This window comes from Anomaloglossus baeobatrachus, chromosome 3 (genome assembly GCF_048569485.1).
Source record: "Anomaloglossus baeobatrachus isolate aAnoBae1 chromosome 3, aAnoBae1.hap1, whole genome shotgun sequence".
Taxonomy (NCBI): domain Eukaryota; kingdom Metazoa; phylum Chordata; class Amphibia; order Anura; family Aromobatidae; genus Anomaloglossus; species Anomaloglossus baeobatrachus.
In genome coordinates, this window is record NC_134355.1 from 707,282,790 (window position 1) to 707,308,865 (window position 26,076).

Genomic DNA, 26,076 nt, shown 5'->3' on the forward strand with positions numbered 1-26,076 from the left:
ATTAGAATTAATATTGTTGGAAGAAAATGATGATATAGTGGGGATATCAGAGACATGGCTGGATGAGAGCTATGACTGGGCTGTTAATTTACAGGGTTATAGCCTTTTCAGGAATGACCGTACAAATAAGCGAGGGGGAGGTGTGTGTCTATATGTAAAATCATCCTTAAAACCCATCCTGCGTGACAACATATGTGAGGGTACTGAGAATGTAGAGTCCCTATTGGTGGAGATAAGGGGGGGGGGGAATGAATAATAAAATACTGATAGGGGTGTGTTATAAGACGGCAAATATTATGGAAGAGGTAGAGAATCTCCTCATAAAGCAAATTGATAAAGCAGCGAGTCTCGGAGAGGTAATTATTATGGGGGACTTTAACTATCCTGATATAAATTTCGGAACAGAAACTTGCAGTTCCAGCAAAGGAAATAGATTTTTGATAACAATGAAAGATAATTACCTTTCACAAATGGTACAGGACCCCACAAGAGGGGGAGCACTACTAGACCTTGTACTAACCTATAGGCCAGACCGCATATCAAATATACAAGTTGGGGGTTACTTGGGGAATAGTGATCACAAAATAATAAGTTTTCATGTATTCTTTAGTAAGATGTCTAGTAGAGGGGCTACAAGGACACTAAACTTCAGGAAAGCAAATTTTAAACGGTTGAGAGATGATCTTAGTGCAATAAACTGGGATGATGTACTAAGTAATAAAAGTACACAAAGCAAATGGGAGACTTTTATGAGCATCCTGAATAGGGCTTGTGCAGAAAATATACCCTATGGGAACAAACATGCTAGAAATAGGAGGAAACCCCTATGGCTAAATAGAGCTGTAAGGGAAGCAATAAAAGAAAAACAGAAAGCCTTAAAAGAATTAAAGAGGCTAGGTAGTGATGAGGCATTATATAATTATAGAAAATTAAATAAAATATGTAAAAAGCAAATTAAGTTAGCTAAGTTTGAGACAGAGAGACTCATTGCGAGAGAAAGTAAAAATAATCCTAAAATATTCTTTAACTACATAAACAGTAAAAAACTGAAAAGCGATAGTGTTGGCCCCCTTAAAAATAGTCTTGGTGAAATGGTGGAAGGGAATGAGGGTAAAGCCAACCTGCTGAATGACTTTTTTTCTACGGTTTTTATACAAGAAAATGCCATGGCAGATGACATGACCAGTGATACCATAAATTCACCCTTGAATATTACCTGCCTAACCCAGCAGGAAGTACGCCGCCGCCTCGAAATCACTAAGGTTGACAAATCTCCGGGCCCGGATGGCATACACCCCAGAGTACTACAGGAATTGAGTTCTGTGATAGATAGACCATTATTTTTAATCTTCACAGATTCCTTAATAACAGGGTCGGTACCGCAGGACTGGCGCATAGCAAATGTGGTGCCAATATTCAAAAAGGGGACAAAAACTGAGCCGGGAAATTATAGGCCGGTAAGTTTAACCTCTACGGTTGGTAAAATCCTTGAGGGTTTCTTGAGAGATGCTATACTGGAGTATCTCAAGAAAAATAACCTTATGACAGAGTATCAACATGGGTTTATGAGGGATCGATCCTGTCAAACTAATTTGATCAGCTTCTATGACGAGGTAAGTTCAAGCCTGGACCAGGGAAATGCAGTGGATGTTGTGTATATGGACTTTTCAAAAGCTTTTGATACGGTGCCACACAAAAGGTTGGTACATAAAATGAGAATAATGGGGATAGGGGAAAATATGTGTAACTGGGTTAAAAACTGGCTCAGTGATAGGAAACAAAGGGTGGTTATTAATGGTACGTACTCGGACTGGGTCTCAGTTCATAGTGGGGTACCACAGGGGTCAGTATTGGGCCCGCTTCTTTTCAACACATTTATAAATGACCTTGTTGGGGGCATGCGGAGTAGAATTTCAATATTTGCAGATGATACTAAACTCTGCAGGGTAATCAATACAGAGGAGGATAAGTTTATATTACAGGGAGATTTATGTAAATTGGAGGATTGGGCTGAGAAGTGGCAATTGAAGTTTAATGTAGATAAATGTAAGGTCATGCACTTGGGTAGAGGAAATAACATTTATGATTATGTACTTAATTGTAGAACACTGGGTAAAACAGACACAGAAAAAGACTTGGGTGTATGGGTGGATGGTAAACTTCACTTTAGTGGCCAGTGTCAGGCAGCTGCTGCCAGGGCTAATAAAATAATGGGATGTATTAAAAGAGGCAGAAGTGTTCATGAAAAAAATATAGTTCTACCTCTGTACAAGTCACTAGTGCGACCGCACTTATATACTGTGTACAATTCTGGTCACCGATATATAAGAAGGACATAGCTGAACTGGAGAGGGTGCAGAGAAGAGCGACCAAGATTATTAGAGGAATGGGTGGGCTGCAATACCAAGACAGGAAAAACGAAGGCTTAGGGGGGATCTAATCACAATGTATAAATATATGAGGGGACAGTACAGAGACCTTTCCAAAGATCTTTTTACACCTAGGCCTGCGACTGGAACACGGGGGCATCCGCTACGTCTTGAGGAAAGAAGGTTTAATCATAATCACAGACGAGGATTCTTTACTGTACGAGCAGTGAGACTATGGAACTCTCTGCCGCATGATGTTGTAATGAGTGATTCACTACTAACATTTAAGCAGAGCCTGGATGCCTTTCTTGAAAAATGTAATATTACCAGTTATGTATATTAGATTTTATGACAGGGTATTGATCCAGGGAACTAGTCTGATTGCCGGATGTGGACGAAGGAAGGACATTTTTTCCCCATTGGAACTTGTTTGCCACATTGGGTTTTTTTTTGCCTTCCTCTGGATCAACATGTTAGGCTACGGGTTGAACTAGATGGACTTAGAGTCTCCCTTCAACCTTAAAAACTATGATACTATGATACTATGATACTATGAATAGAACTAACTATAAACTAAATGGCTAAACTCAATGGAAAACAACAACCTCCTGTGGTGCAACAGTAATGTGTTACGAGGGGGACCCGGGGAAGCGTGCCAAGATGGGGAATGGACAGCTTCCGCCGGTCAAGGTCCACTGTGCGGTGTAAGGGACCGCTGCTATGGTGGGTGAAGAGTGAGCGGGTTGCTGCTAGCGATCGTCTGGAATGTCACAGACGATCTATGTACACCGGTCTGCCCTAACCCGTGTGGGTTGTATGGCAGGGATCACACGGCTCGGTGTACCTGTTGCACGGGGAAGCACAGAGGTGCCCACGCACGTGTGCCAGTGGAAGTCACGAGAATATGGCACGAGGGTAGCACAGAGGTGCCCACGCACGTGTGCTTTCAATAACCAGGTGAGTCCAGTGGAGACTCGAGGAGCTCACCTGGGACAGGAACACGGCCTGTAGAAGGAGCTACTGCCGGAGCAGCAAGGCAGGGACACGGCCTGCAAACCAGGTGCTGCCTAAGCAGCAAGGGCCAAGCCCACAGAAGAAGATAATGCCTGAGCAGTGGCGTGGCAGCACGCTGCCAGACATCCAAACATAGAAGGACGGTCGCGCGCCGCCATGATGGCAGGAGGAGCTTTTAAGGAGGTGTAGCTCCAGCCAAGGGCGGGCGCGAGGCGGAGATGACGGACTTGACCCAATCAGGATCCACGACATCCCAGCCTGGCCAGTCAGGATTCACCACGTCACCAGCCTTGTCATCAAGCCGTGTGACGTCAGTGGGCGAATCAGGATCCACCAAGCATAGCACATGCTCACCCTCCTGCCTCTGGGAAATAGAGGCGGGATCCTCGGTCTCACAATGTGTAGAGATAACGGGAGTCTCACTGCCTCCCTGAGCAGCAAATCTCTGCACATTGCGCAACCTCACAGACCTTCGAGGCTGCTGAGCAGGAGGAGCTGTGGCAGGCAAGGAATGGGAGACCGCCTCATTTCTTGCAACAGGAGTACCACTAGGTGTCACCCTTGTGCTGCCTCTCTGAGGAGGTTTCTCCTGCACTCTGCGCAGTCTGGCAGACCTTCGGCGCTGCGGAGCAGGAGCGCTCGTGGCAGGCAAGGAGACTGTCTCATTCCTTGCCACAGGAGAGCCACGAGGTGTAACAGTAATGGCCTTAATTACAGAACAAAAGATGGTGATTATAGGATGTTAGCTAAAATCCTTCAGGTCATTTGACCCGTCTCTGGGTTCCAAAGTTAGAAATGTTAAATGACCCCTCTCTGGGACTTCTAGTGTTAAAGTGCTGTCAAATATGTCCCAAAAAAGGAGGTGTGAGACAGACACCAATATAATGTATAAGTTACAGCCCTTTCTAATCAAAAAAGGAAAAATGTAAAAAACGAAACGTGTGAACATATGCTAAAGTGTTTTTTTTGGAGGTCGGGGCTTGATTTGATGTTTTATTACAGTGATTAGGCACTAGAAACTGTTTCTTAGCAATTTCCCCTCTTTTACTTTGGTTTGAGGGCTGTTCTGGCGACTACGTAAACGCCACGTGCTGCTCTGACCACTTTATTCAAAGACACCAGAAATGCAGTCAGGCACCTTCTACAGGCTGTGCCCATACTGTTTCAGCCTTTTCCCATCCATTTCAGCCTTTCCCTCAGTCACCACAGGTCACTGTTGGCTCCAATGTAAAATTATTCTGGTTTCCCATAGACTTACATTGGAGGCCGAATATTCGCGAATACTCGAATAGTGGCGAGGTATTCGCCGGATATCCATCAAAGAGAATAATAGGGTATTCGATCATCCCTAATAATCTGCTATCCAGTGCATGATGATGTTCTGGTGCCTGCAACCACTACTAGAGGGACCCGAGGAGCTGGCTGTATACGACCTGAACATGGACCTTCGTGATAATCTGCTATGCAATGTATGATGAAGTTCTGGTGCCTGTGACCACCAATCGAGGGAGCCAAGAAGCTGGCTGCATGTGACCTGTACATGGACTTCAGTGATAATCTGCTATCCAGTGTATAATGAAGTTCTGGTGCCTGTGACCACAACTAGAGGGAGCCGAGGAGCTGGCTGCATACGACCTGTACATGGACCTCAGTGATAATCGGATATTCAGTAAGCTACTGAGCACCCTCAGTGTAAGCACTGTGAAGTATCAACCGGCTGTATTACAAAGGGCCGGTATGTTTTGCAGAAGCGTGGGTGCTCTGCAATGTGAAGTTTGCTGGGACCTGTGGTTCCACAGGATTGCATTACATGCAAAGCCATGGAAGGGTGTGTGATGCTGATTACACACTATTGACCACCTGTGGGTGTGGCTCCAGGGGTTAAAGCAATCCTGTCTCTGAACCTGGGGGGAGTGTGTCTAAGGCAGTCTAGAGAGAGACTGACTCTAGACTTCCAGTGTGTGTGCTGGAGACAAGTGAGAGCAGAGCAGGGAGCTCTGGGTGTATCAGCCTGTGCGGAGGCTGAACACAGGGCTCTGAAATTGAGTCTGAGTTGAGACTGAGGTGACTGCAGCCAGGCCAGGGCTGTAGGGCCGAACCTCTCCTGGAGGAGAGACAGATAGGGGTCTGCAGAGGGCCCTGGGTGCTGGAAGGAACCTCGGCTAGAGCTGTACGCTGGCAGGAGCCAGAGAGTGGGGAAGTTGCTAAAACTTCCACTTTGGACTTATAATGGACTGGATGCCCACGGTACGTGGATCATTTATGTTAAGAGCAGTTTATGTTGAGAGTGTTTTTAAATAAACTGCCGGAATTTTTATAAAGAGACTGTACATATGTTGCTGAAGCTACCTCACACCGCTGCAAGTGGGTGGAACCCCCAGGTTGCGGAGTGCAACGTTACAGCACTCGATGAAAGCCTAATTCTCTGCAGGGGATTAGGGGATTGGGAGCTCATTACCAGAAAATGCAGCTCTGACACCAATGATCACAGATCGAGAGTTTGTAACATTGATATAAGAATATTTATATATGATCAGCGCTCCTGACACGTGACTTCCTCATGTATAGAGGTGTGACCCCTCTTGTCTCTGGAGATAGCTGGCTACGGTGTCCTCCTCTTAATTGGGTGCCAGCGACCAAAGACTACGTAGTCAGGAAATATCCAGGACAGACGGTTGTGCCCTCCATCATGTGATGTGACTATTGGGTAATTTCATGATTTATTGTGATCAAATCTAAAAACCTTTGACCAGACCCGCTAATGCCCTGAATACACCGCGACTAGACACAATAGTCCTGGTGTACTCATGTTTATTCACTTCTACAGATAAACAAGAGACATCACAATGATGGGAATATCACAGATGATCTACTATAGTCCAAGAACGACGACATGACGGGTCCACAGAGGACGATCCACAAAGAATGATCCATTGAGGATGAGTCCACAGAGAACAAGTCGACAGTAGACGATCCACCAGACGTTGTAGGATCTATAGATCTGGTCCACATCCATTTGTCTCCTCATTCTGTTTTCTGCCGTCTCCTGCCGTCTTCACTCATCTCTAGTAGAAGATCTGATGGAAGACAACACAACGGATGATGTGAATTCAGTTCTACAACTGTACATATTTAGGTTTTTTCATTGCAAATCTCAAAAAATATAAAATGTATAGATCTCTCTTGACAATCCCTTCTTATTAGAAGGGACCTCTAACAATAAGCCGATCACAGATGTCCTCCATCCTTCCAAGGAAAGTTTTTGTATCTGCCGTGTTACTATTCCTTCTAAGCCTTGCCACAAAACCTATTTGGTAATTCCACATTTATTAATGTAAGAAACTATAAAACATCACATTATTTTCAATGCACGGATAATGGCATAAATAAAAAATGACAAAATAGATCCCCTCACCTCCCCAAACAGTAATCCGGTAAAATATATGAAGTCCTGTGTACATCTATAGAAATGTATCTGATATGATTTGTACAGAAATACATACACGGCCTTGAAAAAATAGTTTTAGTATAACATTTTCACATTACTCACAGAAACCTAAATGTATATTATTGGGATTATATGTAATATATCATCACAAAGGCGAAGTATACCTGACGTGTAAAGGAAACAATACCTGGGGGTCTGAATACTTTACTGTATATATCTGTAAATCTGAGAATTGTGATGTTCATTAGTATTAAGTAGAGATAAGCGAGGTTCGAGGTTCGCCAATTTCATGTTCGAGTGATTTTGGGGGGTGCTTGAGATCGAACTCGAGCTTTTTGCTCGACAGTTCAAGTTACGTTCGAGAACGGTTCGATCACCAAAAGCGTGGCTTTTTCCAGCTACAGTGTGCAGGGAGCCATCGCTGGCAGACTGCGGTAAGCTGGTAACCAATGTAAATATCAAGTATCCAAGCAAAGCGCTTTCGTTAGTAACCCGATATTCACAGTGCTGGATAAAACTATTAGCACCCCTGCAATTCTGTCAGAGAATACTCAGTATCTTCCTGAAAATGATTGCAATCACAAATTCTTTGTTATTATTAACTTCATTTATTTTGCTTGCAATGAAAAAACACAAAAGAGAATGAAACAAAAATCAAATCATTGATCATTTCACACAATAATCCAAAAATGGGCCAGACAAAAGTATTGGCACCCTTAGCCTAATACTTGGTTGCACAACCTTTAGCCAAAATAACTGTGAACAACCGCTTCCAGTAACCATCAATGAGTTTCTCAATGGTCTCCTGGAATTTTAGACCATTCTTCTTTGGCAAACTGCTCCAGGTCCCTGAGATTTGAAGGAGGCCTTCTCCAAACTCTTGATAATGCCATGCACACGGTCAAGCAGTCCAGTGCCAGAGGCAGCAAAGCAACCCCAAAACATCAGGGAACCTCCGCCATGTTTGACTCTAGGGACCGTGTTCATTTCTTTGAATGCTTCTTTTTTTTTCCTGTAAACTCTATGTTGATGGATTTTCCCAAAAAGCTCTACTTTTGTCTCATCTGACCAGAGAACATTCTTCCAAAATGTTTTAGGCTTTCTCAGGTAAGTTTTGGCAAACTCCAGCCTGGCTTTTTATGTCTCGGGGTAAGAAGTGGGGTCTTCCTGGGTATCCTACCATACAGTCCCTTTTCATTCAGACGCTGACGGATAGTACGGGGTGACACTGTTGTACCCTCGGACTGCAGGGCAGCTTGAACTTGTTTGGATGTTAGTCAAGGTTCTTTATCCACCATCCGCACAATCTTGCGTTGAAATCTCTCGTCAGTTTTTCTTCTCCTTCCACATCTGGGGAGGTTACCACAGTGCCATGGGCTTTACACTTCTTGATGATACTGCGCACCGTAGACACAGGAACTTTCAGGTCTTTGGAGATGGACTTGTAGCCTTGAGATTGCTCATGCTTCCTCACAATTTGGATTCTCAAGTCCTCAGACAGTTCTTTGGTCTTCTTTCTTTTCTCCGGGCTCAATGTGGTGCACACAAGGACACAGGACAGAGGCGGAGGCAACTTTAATCCATGTCAACTGCTGCAAGTGTGATTTAGTTATTGCCAACACCTGTTAGGTGCCACAGGTAAGTTACAGGCGCTGTTATTACACAAATTAGAGAAGCATCACAGGATTATTCACACAGTGCCAATACTTTTATCCACCCCCTTTTTATGTTTGGTGTGGAATTATATCCAATTTGGCTTTAGGACAATTTTTTAATTTTTTTTCATTGAAGACAAATTAAATGAAGATAATAATACCAAAGAATTTGTGATTGCAATCATTTTCAAGAAGAAACTGAGTATTATCTGACAGAATTGCAGGGGTGCCAATACTTTTGGCCAGCACTGTACCCTGGTTACGTGTGCAGGGAGCCGACACTTACCCGCTCGGCTCCGCCCCCTCCTGCACTCGGCATGTACACACACACACACACTCACCTGTTCCCAGCCATGCAATCCCCGGCACTGACATCCTCAGCGCCACATGGCCCCGCTAGGCTCCACTCACCTCGCAGTCCGCCGCCTGCAAACATGGCCCCGCTAGGCTCCACCCACTTCGCAATCCGCTGCCTGCACACATGGCCCCACTAGGCTCCACCCACTTCGCAATCCGCCGCCTGCACACATGGCCCCGCTAGGCTACACCCACCTCGCACTCCGCACACATGGCTCCACTCAGCTCCACCCACCTCGCACTCCACACACATTACCCTGCTTGGCTTCACCCACCTCACACTCCACATACATTACCCCGCTAGGCTCCACCCACCTCGCACTCCGCACACATTACCCTGCTTACCTCCACCCACCTCGCACTCCGCACATATTACCCTGCTTGGCTCCACCCACATCGCACTACGCACACATTACCCTGCTTACCTCCACCCACCTCGCACTCCGCACACATTACCCTGCTTGGCTCCACCCACCTTGCACTCCGCACACATTACCCCGCTTGGCTCCACCCACCTCGCACTCCGCACACATTACCCCGCTTGGCTCCACCCACCTCACACTCTGCACACATTACCCTGCTCGGCTCCATCCACCTCGCACGCCGCACACATTACCCTGCTCGGCTTACCTGCGGTGATGAAGTCCCGCCCTCCCGACCTCAGCGCTGTCACTGTCCTCCATGGCTGCCTCTTGTCACATCTGCTCCTCTCGCTGCCGACCCGAGACTGTGACTAGCGGTGACGTCACAGGCTCTTGCAATACTTGGCTGTGAAGGCAGCGGTCATTGAAGTCAGTGACAGCTCTGCTGTCAGCAGTGCAGGAGATCGTCACTGCAGGTAATGTACCTCGCTCCTGACAGCAGCACTTGTCATGCCCTGCAGTGACCTGGGCTGACCTATTGATGTTAGCTTAGGTCACTGCATTGCTCTCTCAGCCAATGGGGAACATTCTGTTCTTCATTGACTGGGACATTGACTATGGTATGGATCGTCATGGGAACCCCTTGGATTACACCAGACCTGGATTTGTTTTTCTTTCTAATAAATTGGTGAAAGAGGGAATGTGTTGGGGAGTGTTTTTTCACATAAAAAAAAAAATAGACGACAAACACATTTTTATTACTGACTGGGTTGGTGATGTCGGGTGTCTGATAGACGCCTGACCTCATGAACCCCAGGGCTTGATGCCAGGTGACATTACACATCTGGTATTAACCCCATATATTACCCCGTTTGCCACCGCACCAGGGCAACGGGATGAGCTAATGGATGCGCCACTTCTGGGGCGGCTGCGGCCTGCTATTTTTAGGCTGGGGAGAGTCCAATAACAATGGACCTCCCTAGTCTGAGAATATCAGACCCCAGCTGTCCGCTTTACTTTGGCTGGTGATCCAATTTTGGCGGGACTCCCACGTGTGTTTTTTTTAAATTATTTATTTAATTTAAAATAACAGCGTAGGGTGCCCTCAGTTTTGGATTACCAGCCAAGGTGAAGCTGCCAGCTGTGGTCTGCAGGCTGCAGCCGTCTGCTTTACCCTAGCTGGCTATCAAAAATAGGGGGAACCCTACGTCATTTTTTTTTTTGTATTTTTTTTTTTAAATGTATTTATTTTTTTGGCTAAATATAAGGCTAAGCACCCCTTAGTGCCACATGAAAGGCACCAAAGGGTGCAAAATTATAAAATGCAGAAGAATGGGACATTATGTGTCTTTCTGCCATTATAATGACAGAAAAGACTGATTATGAAATGTACAAGCACAAGAAAATCACCAGAGCGCTCTACGCTGTGAAAAGCAGTAGAAAATGGTACTGGAGTGAACATATGACCGCCTCATGTAGGTTGAAGCTATGGATCCTGGGTAAATTTATGCATTTTCCCTCCTTTAGTTTTTTTACAGTACGCAAAAAAACCCGGAAGGCACACGGATGACAAACAGATGACATACAGACCGTATACTGAATGGAAACGGATGCCACACGGATGAACCCATAAAAAAAACGGACCGTTTTTTGCGGACTGCAAAAACGGATCGGTCGTGTGAATGTAGCCTTATTCTGATCTGCCGTTTATAAACAGCAGGCAGAAATAAGTGAATAGCGCCCCCCAGTGTCAGAAAATCTCCGGGGTTTCAGGGGGTAGCTGAGACCCTGTAGATCATGATAAAGGCCGGTTTTTCCGGTCCCCGCTGACATAATCACCGGTATACACCGTATACCGATGATCACGTTACAGTAAATGACAGCGCCGTTAAAAAATTATTTATCTCCCATCTGGCATGAACAAACATGTCAGATGTGAGATAAATCTATTCCCCGATCCCATCCGGTCCCCCGATGTTGTCAAAGTGCCCCCCCGACCCTCTCCCGGAAATCCAAGATGGCCGCCCGCACAGCAGCGCGCCGGCCGCATTCACCCTACTCCTCTGATTTCTGTCGCATGTGCCATGACACATGCGACAGAAAACTCCTCCCCAGGCCCTGCCAGGTCACCCCCTATAACCCCACCGGTGTTCCCCGGTGTCCCACGGTACCTGTGCAGCGTTGATCCCTCGCGGCCCCCTCCTTCACAATAGACACTGCCGCATGCACAGAGCGGCTGTCAGCTCAGCTTCCTGTGTTCAGACACAGTGAGTGATGGTAACCATGCATCTGTAAGCTACTGCAATGCCCTGCTCATGAGGTAAGGAACATAGCTGATCAGGAGAGCTATACTACATTTCCAAATGGAGGTATTTGATTTTATAGTTGCCCTGCTGAACGACTACCAAACATGAGAGTCCGTTGTACGCCACAAGAAAACACATCTAAATAGCGAGCTCTGTTGTTTAGTTTTCATTCAGACTTAAAGGGGTACTCCATCTCCAAGATCCTATCCCCAATATATAGTAGGTGGAAAGCAATAATATCAGGAAATACCAATATTTGGAAATGTAGAATAGTTCTCCTGATTAGGCATGCCCCTACCTCATGAGCAGGGCATTGCAGCTTTGGTAGCAACCGTTATGACTAGAGTTGAGCGCGGTTCGAGGTACTCCAATTCTAGGCTCGAGTGATTTTGGGGCCTGTTCTAGATCGAACTAGAACTCGAGCTTTTTGCAAAAGCTCGATAGTTCTAGAAACGTTCGAGAACGGTTCTAGCAGCAAAAAAACAGCTAATTCCTAGCTGGCTTTCCGCTGTAATAGTGTAAGTCACTCTGTGACTCACACTATTATGAAATTTCAGTGTATAGTGTGCGTGAACAGCGCCTTCAGATCACTGCTGTTTGGATAATGGCGATCGCCATTTTTTTTTTTTTTCTTGTCTTCCTTCCCTAAGCGCGGGCGTGTAGTGGGGCGGGCCAGCATTTCAGCCAATCCCAGACACACACACAGCTAAGTGGACTTTTAGCCAGAGAAGCAACGGCATGTGTGATAGGATGTCCATGTCACATGTCCCTGCATTATAAAACCAGACATTTTCCTCCAGGACGCCATTATCTGCCTTCTGCGTCCTTGGTGTCAGACATCACTGGCGCAGCTCCGTCCTTTGTCCTATCGCCGATACTGCTGTATGCGCTCCATACACAGCTCTGGACAGCTTAGGGATAGCACTTTCTATAAGTCCTTTTAAGGGCTCGTACCGGCAGGGTCAGAGCCATAGGTGACAGGTCCTGATAACAGAGTTTAACAGCTACACAAGATGACAGCGTCTGTGTAGCCAAGGTCAGGGATTTCCTCCCTGCATTTCACCATTAGGAGGGAATAGAAAGGCAGGCTTCCATTCCTCTACCCAGAGCCCCACAATCCTGGCACTGTACCCTCCTGTCCTCTGCACACTCCAACTCATTATAACTAAGCCATTATACTAGCAAACACTTAGTGTACCTAGTGGCATCCTATACGTGGCTATTGGACTTTGCTATAGTCACACTAGTGCAAAGACATTTGCAGAGCGCGTCTGCCTGCATTGCACACTCCAACTCATTTTAACTAAGCCATTATACTAGCAAACACTCAGTGTACCTAGTGGCATCCTAAACGTGGCTATTGGACTTTTGTCTAGTCACACTAGTGCAAAGACATTTGCAGCACGTCTGCCTGCATTGCACACTCCAACTCATTATAACTAAGCCATTATGCTAGCAAACACTCAGTGTACCTAGTGGCATCCTAAACGTGGCTATTGGACTTTTGTCTAGTCACACTAGTGCAAAGATATTTGCAGCACGTCTGCCTGCATTGCACACTCAAACTCATAACTAAGCCATTATACTAGCAAACACTCAGTGTACCTAGTGGCATCCTAAACATGGCTATTGGACTTTTGTCTAGTCCCACTAGTGCAAAGATATTTGCAGCACGTCTGCCTGCATTGCACACTCCAACTCATTATAACTAAGCCATTATACTAGCAAACACTCAGTGTACCTAGTGGCATCCTAAACGTGGCTATTGGACTTTTGTCTAGTCCCACTAGTGCAAAGATATTTGCAGCACGTCTGCCTGCATTGCACACTCAAACTCATAACTAAGCCATTATACTAGCAAACACTCAGTGTACCTAGTGGCATCCTAAACATGGCTATTGGACTGTTGTCTAGTCACACTAGTGCAAAGACATTTGCAGCACGTCTGCCTGCATTGCACACTCCAACTCATTATAACTAAGCCATTATACTAGCAAACACTCAGTGTACCTAGTGGCATCCTAAACGTGGCTATTGGACTTTTGTCTAGTCACACTAGTGCAAAGACATTTGCAGCACGTCTGCCTGCATTGCACACTCCAACTCATAACTAAGCCATTATACTAGCAATTTATGCTGCCAGTTTAAGGGCCGTAGTTGCATTGTCAGGGATATTTATTCTTTATTATTCTGCTGTTAATAAAGCTAGACCACCGCTGCAATCTACACCACCTCTCAATTTTTACTACCACATTTTCAGTGCACAATCTTGTCGCAATCAACATGAGTGGCAAAATGACAGATGCTGGTGGAAAGGGGAAGAGGCGTGCTGGAAAAGGAAAAAAAGGGTTTGTCCGTGGGGAAGGTGGCAAAGCTCCATTATCATCTGCTGAAGATAGACCATCTACCAGCAAAAGAAAGATGTCTACTACTTACCGTGGACAATCCGATGTGCTCCCTTTTTTACAAAGGTAGATGATGGCCAAAAAAGGAAAATGCTTGAATGGATCTCAAGTGGTCCAACAAGTGCCCTCTCAGCCACTTCAAGTACCGCATCCAAAAAACAGCAGTCCTCTGAGTTGTCATCCCAATCAAACTTGCTTTCTCCCAGCTCTGAAGTCTCCATCAGCCCTGCACAGTATGGTGGAACTGAGATGGCTGAGTCTGCAGAGCTGTTCAGTCACACTATAGCCTGGGAATCAGAGGTCTGCTCCCAAGCTACAGTGAGTACAGAACAGGAAATGGTCTGCATTGATGCCCAGAACCTTTGTGACTCTGATTCAGGCCGTGAGGACCAAGTTTCTGAGCATAATGTTGACCCTTTGTCACAAACTGTAACACCTGTGGTTATAGACAATGAGGAACATACTGATGAAGATGAGACGCAGATACCCGATTGGGATGACAACTTAAATATTCGGTCAGGGCAAGAAGAGGCTCGGTCTGAGGGGGAGGGGAGTGCAAACACAACAATTGATGATGAAGTTCTAGATCCCACCTACTGTCAACCCACAGTCAGGCACTCGAGGAGGTCAACAGAGGTGGTGGAGGAGGATGCAACTGATGACGAAGTTACCTTGCGCCTTCCTGGACAGAGTCGGAGTACTGGTAGCACGTCTACAACTGCATCCTCAGCCACAGGTCGCATGCCCTCTAAGCCTTGCCTAGCCTGGTCCTTTTTTGACTTAGCAAAAGATCGCCTAAATTATGTGATGATCTGTACAATTTGTCATGGTTCTATTAGTAGAGGTCAAAACCTCAGCAGTTTGACAACTTCTTCCATGAATCGTCACATGAATAAATATCATATCCCCCGGTGGGAAGCTCACCTTGCTGCAATGCGGCCTAGCGGAGCGAACCATCCACCGCCTGCCCCTTCTAGTGCATCCGCGCGCTCTTCATCTTCTAGGACTGTGGGGACAGCTGTCACACCTGGTTTTCCACGCACAACTTCCACCACTGTAACCGCAACAGGCACTTTGCTTGGTAGGTCGTCAGTTGATTTGGAAGGGGAAACAAGTGAGTGTGTACAGCTCTCTCAGACATCGATAGCACCAACGTTGGATGAAGGCAACATCATGTCTCCGACTGCACTTTCCTCACAAACCTGCATTTTTCCAGGGACACCCTACTCAACACCGTCTACACACAGCAGCCAGATCTCTGTCCCTCAGATGTGGTCAAATAAAAGGCCACTTCCTGCGACCCATGACAAAGCTAAGAGGTTGACTCTATCCCTCTGTAAGCTGTTGGCTACCGAAATGCTGCCTTTCCGCCTGGTGGACACACAGGATTTTAGAGACCTTATGTCTGTTGCTGTGCCCCAGTACCAGATGCCTAGTCGCCACTACTTCTCTAAGAAAGGTGTGCCCGCGCTACACCAGCATGTCGCACACAACATCACCGCTTCCTTGAGAAACTGTGTGTGAACGGGTGCATTTCACCACCGATACTTGGACCAGTAAGCATGGACAGGGACATTACATGTCGCTGACTGGGCACTGGGTAACTATGGTGATAGATGTTGAAGGCTCTGCTGCACAAGTCTTGCCGTCCCCACGATTTGTGTGTCAATCCTCTGTCTGTCCAAGTTCCGCCACTGCTTCTGCCTCCTCCACCTCATCTGGGTCCTCCACCTCCACCCCAAGCCTGCCTGGTCAGGCCACCAGCGTTCTAACTGCGCAGAAGGAATCACGCACGCCTCATTACTATGCTGGCAGCAGAGCGCAACGGCATCAGGTGGTCTTTAGCTTGACATGTCTTGGGAATAAGAGTCACACAGCTGAGGAGTTGTGGTCAGCTCTGCGGTCCGAGTTTAATAAATGGTTGTCTCCGCTCAACCTGCAGCCTGGTAAGGCCGTGTGCGACAATGCTGAAAACCTGGGTGCGGCCCTTCGCCTGGGCAAGGTGACACACGTGCCTTGTATGGCTCACGTGTTGAACCTTGTTGTCCAGCAATTTTTAACCCACTATCCCGGCCTAGATGGCCTTCTGAACAGGGCACGAAAACTGTCTGCTCACTTCCGCCGTTCAAGCGCCGCAGCTGAGCGACTTGCATCGCTCCAGAAGTCTTTCGGCCTGCCGGTTCATCGCCTGAAATGCAATATGGCGACATGCTGGAATTCAACTCTCCACATGTTACAGCGACTGTGGCAGCACCGCCGAGCCCTAGTGCAATACGTCATGACGTATAGCCTGGGCCAACGAGATGCAGAGGTGGGGCAGATCACCCTGATGGAGTGGTCTCAGATCAAGGACCTATGCACCCTTCTGCACAGTTTTGACATGGCGACGAATATGTTTAGCGCTGACAATGCCATTATCAGCATGACAATTCCAGTCATTTACATGCTGGAGTACACGCTAAACACTATTCGGAGTCAGGGGGTGGGACAACAGGAAGGGGAGGAACTACAGGAGGATTCATATGCGCAAGGGACAACAACATCACCAAGGTCCAGACGTTCATCATCACCAACGCGGCAGGCATGGGACCATGGGGGACAGGGATCAACAAGGGCGCATGGTAGCAGGCTAAATGTTGAGGAAGGTGCAAGAGAACATGAAGAAATGGAGGACGAACTGTCCATGGACATGGAAGACTCAGCGGATGAGGGAGACCTTGGTCAAATTTCTGTTGAAAGAGGTTGGGGGGAGATGTCAGAGGAAGAAAGAACGGTTAGCACCTCTATGCCACAAACACAGCGTGGACTTGGTCCGCATGGCTGCGCAAGACACATGAGTGCCTTCTTGTTGCACTACCTCCAACATGACCCTCGTATTGTCAAAATTAGAAGTGATGATGACTACTGGATTGCCACACTATTAGATCCCCGGTACAAGTCCAAATTTTGTGACATAATTCCAGCCATAGAAAGGGACGCACGTATGCAGGAGTATCAGCAGAAGCTGTTACTCGATCTTAGCTCGGCTTTTCCACCAAACAACCGTGCAGGTGCAGGGAGTGAATCTCCCAGTTGTAACTTGCCAAACATGGGACGGTCTCGTCATCTTCAACAGTCTACCCACACCAGTAGCACCGTATCTGGTGCTGGTAACAGCAATTTTATGGAATCTTTTCATAATTTTTTTAAACCATCCTTTGCAAGGCCACCAGAGACAACAAGTCTGACACATAGTCAACGGCTGGAGAGGATGATTCAGGAGTATCTCCAAATGAACATCGATGCCATGACTTTGCAAATGGAGCCTTGCTCATTTTGGGCTTCAAATCTAGAAAAATGGCCAGAGCTATCCAGTTACGCCTTGGAGATTTTGTCGTGTCCAGCTGCCAGCGTTGTCTCTGAACGTGTCTTCAGTGCTGCTGGGTGTGTGCTGACAGATAAGCGCACGCGTCTGTCCAGTGACAATGTGGACAGACTAACGTTCATCAAAATGAACAAGTCATGGATCCACAAGGAATTTACTACCCCTGTGTCATCCTGGGGAGAGTAAATGCTTGTGGATTTGGAATGTGCTTGATGCAAATCAAAACATCCTGTTTGCAACTAGGGCACAACTGCTGCCACTGAAGGGGTGGGTGTGTGTGGGGCACAATTTTTGGAAAAAAAGGGAGACTCCGCTTGGAGTAACCCTTGCTTGCTGTGTTTTTTAAAAATGATCCAAGATGAACAGAGCTGGGATCAGGAAAGACTTTGCTACCTACCCCGGTGTCATCCTGGGGACGGTTAAGTATGGCGTATTTTTGAATGTGCTTGATGCAAATCTAGCTGTGAAGTGTAAAACTAGGGCACAAGTGCTGCCACTGAATGGGTGGGTGTGTGTGGGGCCCAATTTTTGGAAAAAAAGGGAGACTCCGCTTGGAGTAACCCTTGCTTGCTGTGTTTTTTAAAAGGAGCCAAGATGAACAGAGCTGGGATCAGGAAAGACTTTGCTACCTACCCCGGGGTCATCCTGGGAACAGTTAAGTATGGCGTATTTTTGAATGTGCTTGATGCAAATCTAGCTGTGAAGTGTACAACTGAGGCACAACTGCTGCCACTGAAGGGGTGGGTGTGTGTGGGGCACAATTTTTGGAAAAAAAGGGAGACTCCGCTTGGAGTAACCCTTACTTACATTGTTTTTAAAAATGATCCAAGATGCACAGCGCTGGGATCAGGAAAGACTTTGCTACCTACCCCGGTGTCATCCTGGGGACGGTTAAGTATGGCGTATTTTTGAATGTGCTTGATGCAAATCTAGCTGTGAAGTGTACAACTGGGGCACAACTGCTGCCACTGAAGGGGTGAGTGTCAATTTTTGGAAAAAAGGGAGACACCTTGCGGTGTTTTACATGATTTTAGAAGGGCGTGCCATGCCTATATCTGTGTCTCCTCTTTTTCCTTGTCCTGCTCTTTTGTTTTCGCATGAGTATATGTCCTTGTCACTTTCCCATGTGTTTGTGTTGTGTTGTGAGTTGTTTGTCACCTTTTGAACACCTTTGAGGGTGTTTTCTAGGTGTTTTTATGTGTTTGTGATTGCCTGCCATTGTTTCCTATGCAGTTCGAGTTCGGTTCGTCGAACGTTCGACGAACCGAACTCGAACGGGAGCTCCGTTTGGCGAACCGACCTCGAGCCGAACCGGGACCGGTTCGCTCATCTCTAGTTATGACATGGACTCTGCTGCTGTGGACCCGGGGAGAGTGGGTGCAGATTCATTGCATCCACACTCCTCACATGGAGGGTCTGCACTCCTAGAAAATGGGGGATACGTTCCCTGAGCGTGTCCCCCCATATTCTAGACGGTCCAGAGTCGTCGTGGGACCCCCTTATTTTTTTTCCTTACAATAAATTGGTGAAAGAGGGAATGTTTTGGGGAGTGTTTTTTCAAATACATTTTTTTTGTCTATTTTTTTTGTTAGTACTGACAGTTTGCGATGTCAGGTATCTGATAGACCCCACGTCATTTTTTTTTTAAATTATTTTTTAAAAAAAAAAAAATTAAAGGCTTCCCTGTATTTTGATTGCCAGCCAAGGTAACACCAGGCAGATAGGGGTGGCAACCCGTATCTGTCTGCTTTATCTGCGCTGAGAATCAAAAATACCGCTGAGCGCTACGTCATCTTTTTCTTTTTTAAGATTTTATTTTTACAGCACTGTGATGTCCAGCAATCAAAATACAGGGAAGCCCATTTTTGTTCTTAGTTATTTAAATAATTAAATTATTAAATTATTTAATTAATTTAGTTATTTAAATAATTAAAAAAAATATATATGTGCTCCCGCTGCATTTTTTGTATTGCTAGCTGAGGGTAATCCAAGCTGCTACTTGTTGCTAACCCCCACTGCTTGGTGTTACCTTCACTGGCAATGGAAAATCCAGGGAAGCATTTTTTATTTTTTTTGCTAAAAAACTACAAAAAAAATGACGTGGGCTTCGCTATATTTTTGTATGCTAGCCAGGTACGGCAGGCAGGTACGGCTGCCCCCAACCGCCAGCTGCCTATTTGTACCCGGCTGGGAACTAAAAATATTGGGAAGCCCTTTTTTAAATTATTTCATGAATTTCATGGAATAATTGAAAAAAAAACAAAAAACGACGTGGGCTTCACCCCATTTTTGTGTCCAGCCAGGTACAACTAGGCAGCTGGGGATTGGATCCGCAGCACAGGTTGGTCCGAGCTTTCTGGGCCCCTCTGCTGCGAATTGCAGTCCACAGCCACCCCAGAAAATGCCGCTCTCATAGAAGCGCCATCATTTGGCGCTGTATCCAACTCTTCCAGCTGCCCTGAAGCCGGGTGGCTCGCTGGGTAATGATGAGTTAATACTAGCTTTGTTTTACTAGCCAGTATTAAGTCAGAGATTCTTAATGTCAGGCAAGTTTGACCCAGCCATTAAGAATCTCCAATAAAGGGTTAAAAAAAAGACACCACACAGAGAAAAAATACTTTAATAGAAATAAATACACAGACACAGTTAGAGACTCCATGTTTATTACTCCCTCTTATCCCTCCATGATCCTTGGTCTTCTGTCTTCTTTCTCCTTCAGCCCATGCAGCTCTGCTCCATCAGCAGCACTAAATGGGAGGAAGAACGCTGCTCCCCGTGCAGGCTTTTCACTCCGTAAGTGATCAGTGCTGCTGGCTGTTAGCGGTAACGTCACCGCTGACAGATGGGTTACCATAGCAATGGTGCTCCGATCACATGATTCCTGATGCCGCAGCGTGCTGTTAGCGGTGACGTCACCATTAACAGGCGCATTGCAATGACAACGGTGATCTCCGTTATTGACCGGCTGTGTCAGCCAGTCAATAACGGAACGGGGAAGCAGAACGGGGAGTCGACCGTGTGCCAGAGCATGTCGCCGGTACACGGGGATGCACAAACGTCCACCGTGTACCGGAGAGATGCAATGACAGGACCTAGCATGACGTCAAAGCCATGTGACCAGTCTGTAGCCAATGAGATAATAGACACGTGACTGATCTCGTGCTATTTTGACGTCACAATAGGTCTTGTCATCACTGCTGGTTACCGGGAGGATGCAGTGATTATCCGATGGAAAAGCGGCGGGAAACAGAGTGCAGGACGCATCGCGGGGACAGGTAAGTGTTATGGCAATGTTTATTAACTGTATGTGTACATTTATAATGTGTTTTTATGTGTTTGTGATTGTCTCCCATTGTTTTCAATGTGGTTCGAGAGGTTCGTCAAACGGTTCGTTGAATGGGGCAACTCTAGGGGGGTGGCTCATCTCTAGTATTAAGCCCCCGTAGTAACTACTTTTTGAGGAACAGTTTTCTCTGTCTTGTATTAGTATTCAGTCCCCGGAGTAAGTACTTTGTAGGACCACTTTTCTCAGTCTTGGATTAGTATTCAGTCCCCGGAGTAAGTACTTTGTAGGACCACTTTTCTTAGTCTTGGATTAGTATTCAGTCCCCGGAGTCAATACTTTGTGGGACCACTTTTCTCTGTCTTGCATTAGTATTCAGACCCAAGAGATAGTACTTTGTAGGACCACTTCCCTCTGTCTTGCATTAGTATTCATCCCTCTGGAGTCAGCACTTTGCAGGACCACCTTCCTCTATTTTTGAGGGTCTCTCCAGCTTTGCACATCTACAGGTGATATTTTCTTCCTCTTCTCTCGCTCAGTGAGATTGGATGGAGACATCGATGTTCAGATGTTTTCTCGACTTGTCACATATTCTCAGTAGATTTGGGTCTGGACTGAGACTCGGCCGCTCACACACAGGAATATGCTCTGATCTGAACCCTCCATTGTGGTTCTGCAGGATTTTTAGGGTCTTGCTAGAACCTATGCTCCGGTCCCACATCTGTTGTCGTCTCTTAAAGGTTTTCCTACAGGATTGCCTTGTATTTAGCTCCATCTTTCATACCATTAAAGAGAACCTGTCACCAGATTTTTCACTATTAAACTAAACGTATCCCCTTCTGCAGCTCCTGGGCTGCATTCTATGAAGGTGCACCTTGTTTCCTAACTCCCCTTGCAGACCTCAAAAATAACTTTATAATAAAGTCATGTCCGCTCATGCTCGCGCAGGCGCAGTTTGCTCTGGCATATCGCGGGCAGAACAGAAAACATAGCTGCCCTTGCCCATACCGGTGAGCTATTTGCGCAGGCGCAAGATTATGGTTGGCACTGTGCATGAAGTCACTGCGTCATCCTCGCACCCGACCTAATTCTCGTGCCTGAAAATTTAGTTTGCCGGCGCGAGCGAGGGAAGCTTTGTTTTCTGTTCTACCCGCGATATGGCAGAGCAAACTGCGCCTGCGTGAGCGGACATGACTGCACAGGCGCGAGATTTGAAAGAGCAACGTGGATGATGATGGAGGCGTCATCACGTCAATCAAGAAAGGAGGACGGCGAACTGCGGCTGGAGGGGGGACAGGAGCCGAAGAAGAGCCCGCCCATCTGAGCCACACAGGTGATTAGCATATGTAACGGTCATGTTTTATAAAGTTATTTTTGAGATCTGCAAGTACACCTTCATAGAATGCAGCCCAGGAGCTGCAGAAGGTGATACTTTTAGTTGAATAGGGAAAAAACTGGTGACAGGTTCCCTTTAACTCTTTCCTGCCACTGCTGAAGAAAACCCTCCACACAGCAGGAAGCTGCCACCACCATATGTGACTGTGGAAATGGCGTTTTCAGAGTGATGTGCTGTGTTAGTTTTCCACTAGACATAGCATTTTGCACTTAGGCCAAACAGTTCTCCTGTGGTCTCTTCTGACCGGAGCCATTTCTTATTCCACTGCTCGCTGTGTCCCCTTCTTGTGATGTCTTTTGAGGACAGATTCTTCTCCTGATATGTGATCTCTGCTCGTCCTGTGGACAGATTCTCCCCCTCAGCTATGATCTCTGCTCATCCTGTGGACATATCCTCTACCATGAGCTGTGATCTCTGCTCGTCCTGTGGACAGATTCTCCTCCTGAGCTGTGATCTCTGCTCGTCCTGTGGACAGGTTCTCCCCCTCAGCTATGATCTCTGCTCATCCTGTGGACATATCCTCTACCATGAGCTGTGATCTCTGCTCATCCTGTGGACAGATTCTCCTCCTGAGCTGTGATCTCTGCTCATCCTGTGGACATATCCTCTACCATGAGCTGTGATCTCTGCTCGTCCTGTGGACAGATTCTCCCCTGAGCTGTGATCTCTGCTCATCCTGTGAACACATCCTCCCTCTGAGCTGTGATTTCTGCTCGTCCTGTGGACAGATTCTTTCCCTGAGCTGTGAATACTGCTCATCCTGTGGACAGATTCTCCCCCTGAGCTGTGATCTCTGCTCGTCCTGTGGACAGATTCTCCTCCTGAGCTGTGATCTCTGCTTGTCCTGTGGACGGATTCTCCCCTGAGCTGTGATCTCTGCTCATCCTGTGAACACATCCTCCCTCTGAGCTGTGATTTCTGCTCGTCCTGTGGACACATTCTTTCCCTGAGCTGTGAATACTGCTCGTCCTGTGGACAGATTCTCCCCTGAGCTGTGATCTCTGCTCGTCCTGTGGACAGATTCTCCTCCTGAGCTGTGAATACTGCTCGTCCTGTGGACAGATTCTCCCCCTGAGCTGTGATCTCTGCTCGTCCTGTGAACACATCCTCCCTCTGAGCTGTGATTTCTGCTCATCCTGTGGACACATTCTTTCCCTGAGCTGTGATCTCTGCTCGTCCTGTGGACAGATTCTCCTCCTGAGCTGTGATCTCTGCTCTTCCTATGGACAGATTCTCCCCCTGTGCTGTGATCTCTGCTCGTCCTGTGGACAGATTCTCCCCCTGAGCTGTGATCTCTGGTCATCCTGTGGACAGAGTCTCCCCTGAGCTGTGATGTCTGCTCATCCTGTGCACAGATTCTCCCTCTTGAGCAGTGATCTCTGCTTGTCCTATGGACAGATTCTCCCCTCTGAGCTCTGATCTCTGCTCGTTCTGTGGACAGATTCTACCTGATGTAGCTGAGACCACCAAGATTATGAATCAGGGTGTTTTTTTTGGACCCCCATAATGTGATCGCCGGTATACACCGCTAATCACATAAAAAAAAAAATGGCAAATAATACTAATTTCTTTCTCATCTGACATGATCAAACATGTCAGATGATAAAGAAATATAAGCTCCTAGTGCCCCCAAAGCCCCCGGTACCGGAGAAATCACCCCCCCCAGAACATCCAAAATGGCGTCGACGCGCGCCGAAAACTGCAGCCGCCGCTGGCTCTGCATTCATTTCTCTCCGATCTGAAATGATCAAACATTTCAGATCGCAGGGAAATGTCCTCCCCCTGACCCCTCCTCCGGGACAACGGAGCCCTCTGGTCCCCCAGAGCCCCCTCCGCTTCTCCAGAGCCGCCCCCCTTCCCCCTCCGGAGAATGCAAGATGGCGGCGCGCAGCGCACAGTATCATAGTTTTTAAGGTTGAAGGGAGACTCTAAGTCCATCTAGTTCAACCCGTAGCCTAACAGTAGGCTACAGTAGTGTGCGGCCACATTCATCCTGCTCTTTCTGCCGCATGTGACACGTCACATGCGACAGAAAAGTTGTCCCCAGGTCCCGCCAGGTCTCCCGCCGTCAGCCTCCGGTCTTCCCCGTTACCTGGCTGCTGCTCCGTCCCCGCGATCACTCCTCTTCCTTCTGGAAAGCTGGCGGCGCATGCGCAGACAGCGTCTGTCAGCTGGATCCTTGCAAGCAGGGACGCTGACCTCGCTGCTGCACATGCTGCTGCACTGTGGACCAAGGGAGAGTGAGTGCAGTAATCTGCAGCCACACTCACATGGAGAGCCTGCTGTTCTAGAAAATGGGGGGTACGTTCTGTGAGCATGCCCCTCATATTCTGGAATGAGGTTACTGCAGGTCACTTTGCCCTAGGTTGGACCGGGCCAGTGTGAGTGCAGTATTTTCAGATTACTGCATCCACACTGCTCATGGAGAGCTTGCTCTTCCAGAAAATGGGGGATACGTTCCCTGAACGTGCTTCCCATATTCTAGAAGGTCCAGAGTCGTCGAGGGACCTCCAAAATGGATTACAGCGACCGGAATTTGTTTATTTTCAATAAATTGGTGAAAAAGGGATTGTTTCGGGGAGTTTTTTCAAATAATTTTTTTTTTGTCTTTATTTTTTTTTATTACTGACTGGGTTAGTGATGTCGGGTATCTGTTTAGATGCCGTGACATCACTAAACCCAGGGCTTGATGCCAGGTGACATTACAGCTGGTATCAACCCCGTATATTACCCCGTTTGCCTGAGCTGGGGCGAAGCGCCAGGATTGGCGCATCTAATGAATGCGCCACTTCTGGGGCAGCTGTGGCCTGCTATTTTTAGGCTGGGAAGAGTCCAATAACCATGGCTCTTCCCACCCTGAGAATAACAGACCCCAGCTGTCCACTTCACCTTGGCTGGTGATCTAATTTGGGGGGAACCCCACGTTTTTTTTTTTTTTTTTTAAAAAAACGCCTGGGGAACCCTCCAATTTGATCACCAGCCAAGGTGAAGCTGTCAGCTGTGGTTTGCAGACTACAGCTGTCTGCTTTACCCTAGCTGGCTATCAAAAATAGGGGGGACCCCACGTCGTTTATTTTAATTATTAATTTTTTGGGGGGGCTAAATACAAGGCTAGGCATCCTTTAGTGCCACATGAAAGGCACTAAAGGGCGCCAGCTTAGAATATGCAGAGGGTGGGACGTTATATTTGTTTGACATCTATCCATTCATTCATTGTAGCATTTTAGGCTGTGCGCCCACGATCATGGTTTGCAGAGTTTTGGGCGCAGTGTTTTCCCTGCGTCCATAACGCTGCGTTGTGCAGTAGAGGCACAGTGGAAGGATTTTTAGAAATCCCGTGCCCACTGTGCTTCTCTTCTCCGCAGCATACACTGACCTGTGACGCAGCTTCCCGAGCCTCAGCATGTAAATATATGTTGCGGAGACAAGAGTTTTCTCTGCAGGTAGCATAGAGCTCCACAGCAGCCTGAACCCAAATCGTGGGCATGGGCAGTTGCGTTCTCCCGTGGACAACACTCACATCTCTGCAGGAAGGCTGACACTGTGTACTAGACGCCGTGTCACTGGATCATAGCCACATAGCCTAAAAGTGAGAAATTTGTTGCTACAGCAACATTTTTGTGAAGTACCTGTGGATTCAAAATGCTTACTGTACTCCTGAATAAAATCCAGTTTCCAAAATGGGGTCACTTGTGGGGGGTTTCTGCTGTATAGGTACCCAAGGGGCCCTGCAAATGTGACATGGTGCCCGCAATTAATTTCAACTTTTCCAGAATTCAAATGGTGCTCCTCCCATTCCAAGCCCTCCCATTTATCCAAACAGAGGTTTTTGGCTACATGTAGGGTATCCCTGTGCTCATAAGACATTGGATAACAACCTGTTGGGTCCACGGTTTGTTGTTGCCTCTTGAAAAAGTAAGAAATATGATGCTAAAGCAACATTTTTGTGAAAAAATGAAAATTTTCAATATGCAACCTCAGCTTATCAAATTCTGTGAATTACTCTTGGATTCAAACTGTTCACTATACACCTAGATAAAAGCCTTGAGGTGTCTTGTTTACAGAATGGGGTCACTTGTGGGGGACTTCTACTGTTTAGGCACCTTAGGGGCTTTCC

At 46.9% G+C, this 26,076-nt stretch overlaps 1 protein-coding gene across 1 annotated transcript in view; it reads right to left on the reverse strand.

Moving 5' to 3' along the window:
* Positions 1–6,177: 6,177 nt before the first annotated feature.
* The window catches only part of LOC142297475 (WAP four-disulfide core domain protein 15B-like), a gene marked incomplete at its 5' end in the record, with an annotated part of 56,439 nt that continues 36,540 nt past the window's right edge, over positions 6,178–26,076 (reverse strand). The window contains one exon of the mRNA XM_075341700.1: positions 6,178–6,460. Within this exon, the coding sequence (XP_075197815.1) occupies positions 6,449–6,460 (12 nt within the window). The remainder of the gene's footprint in view (positions 6,461–26,076) is intronic.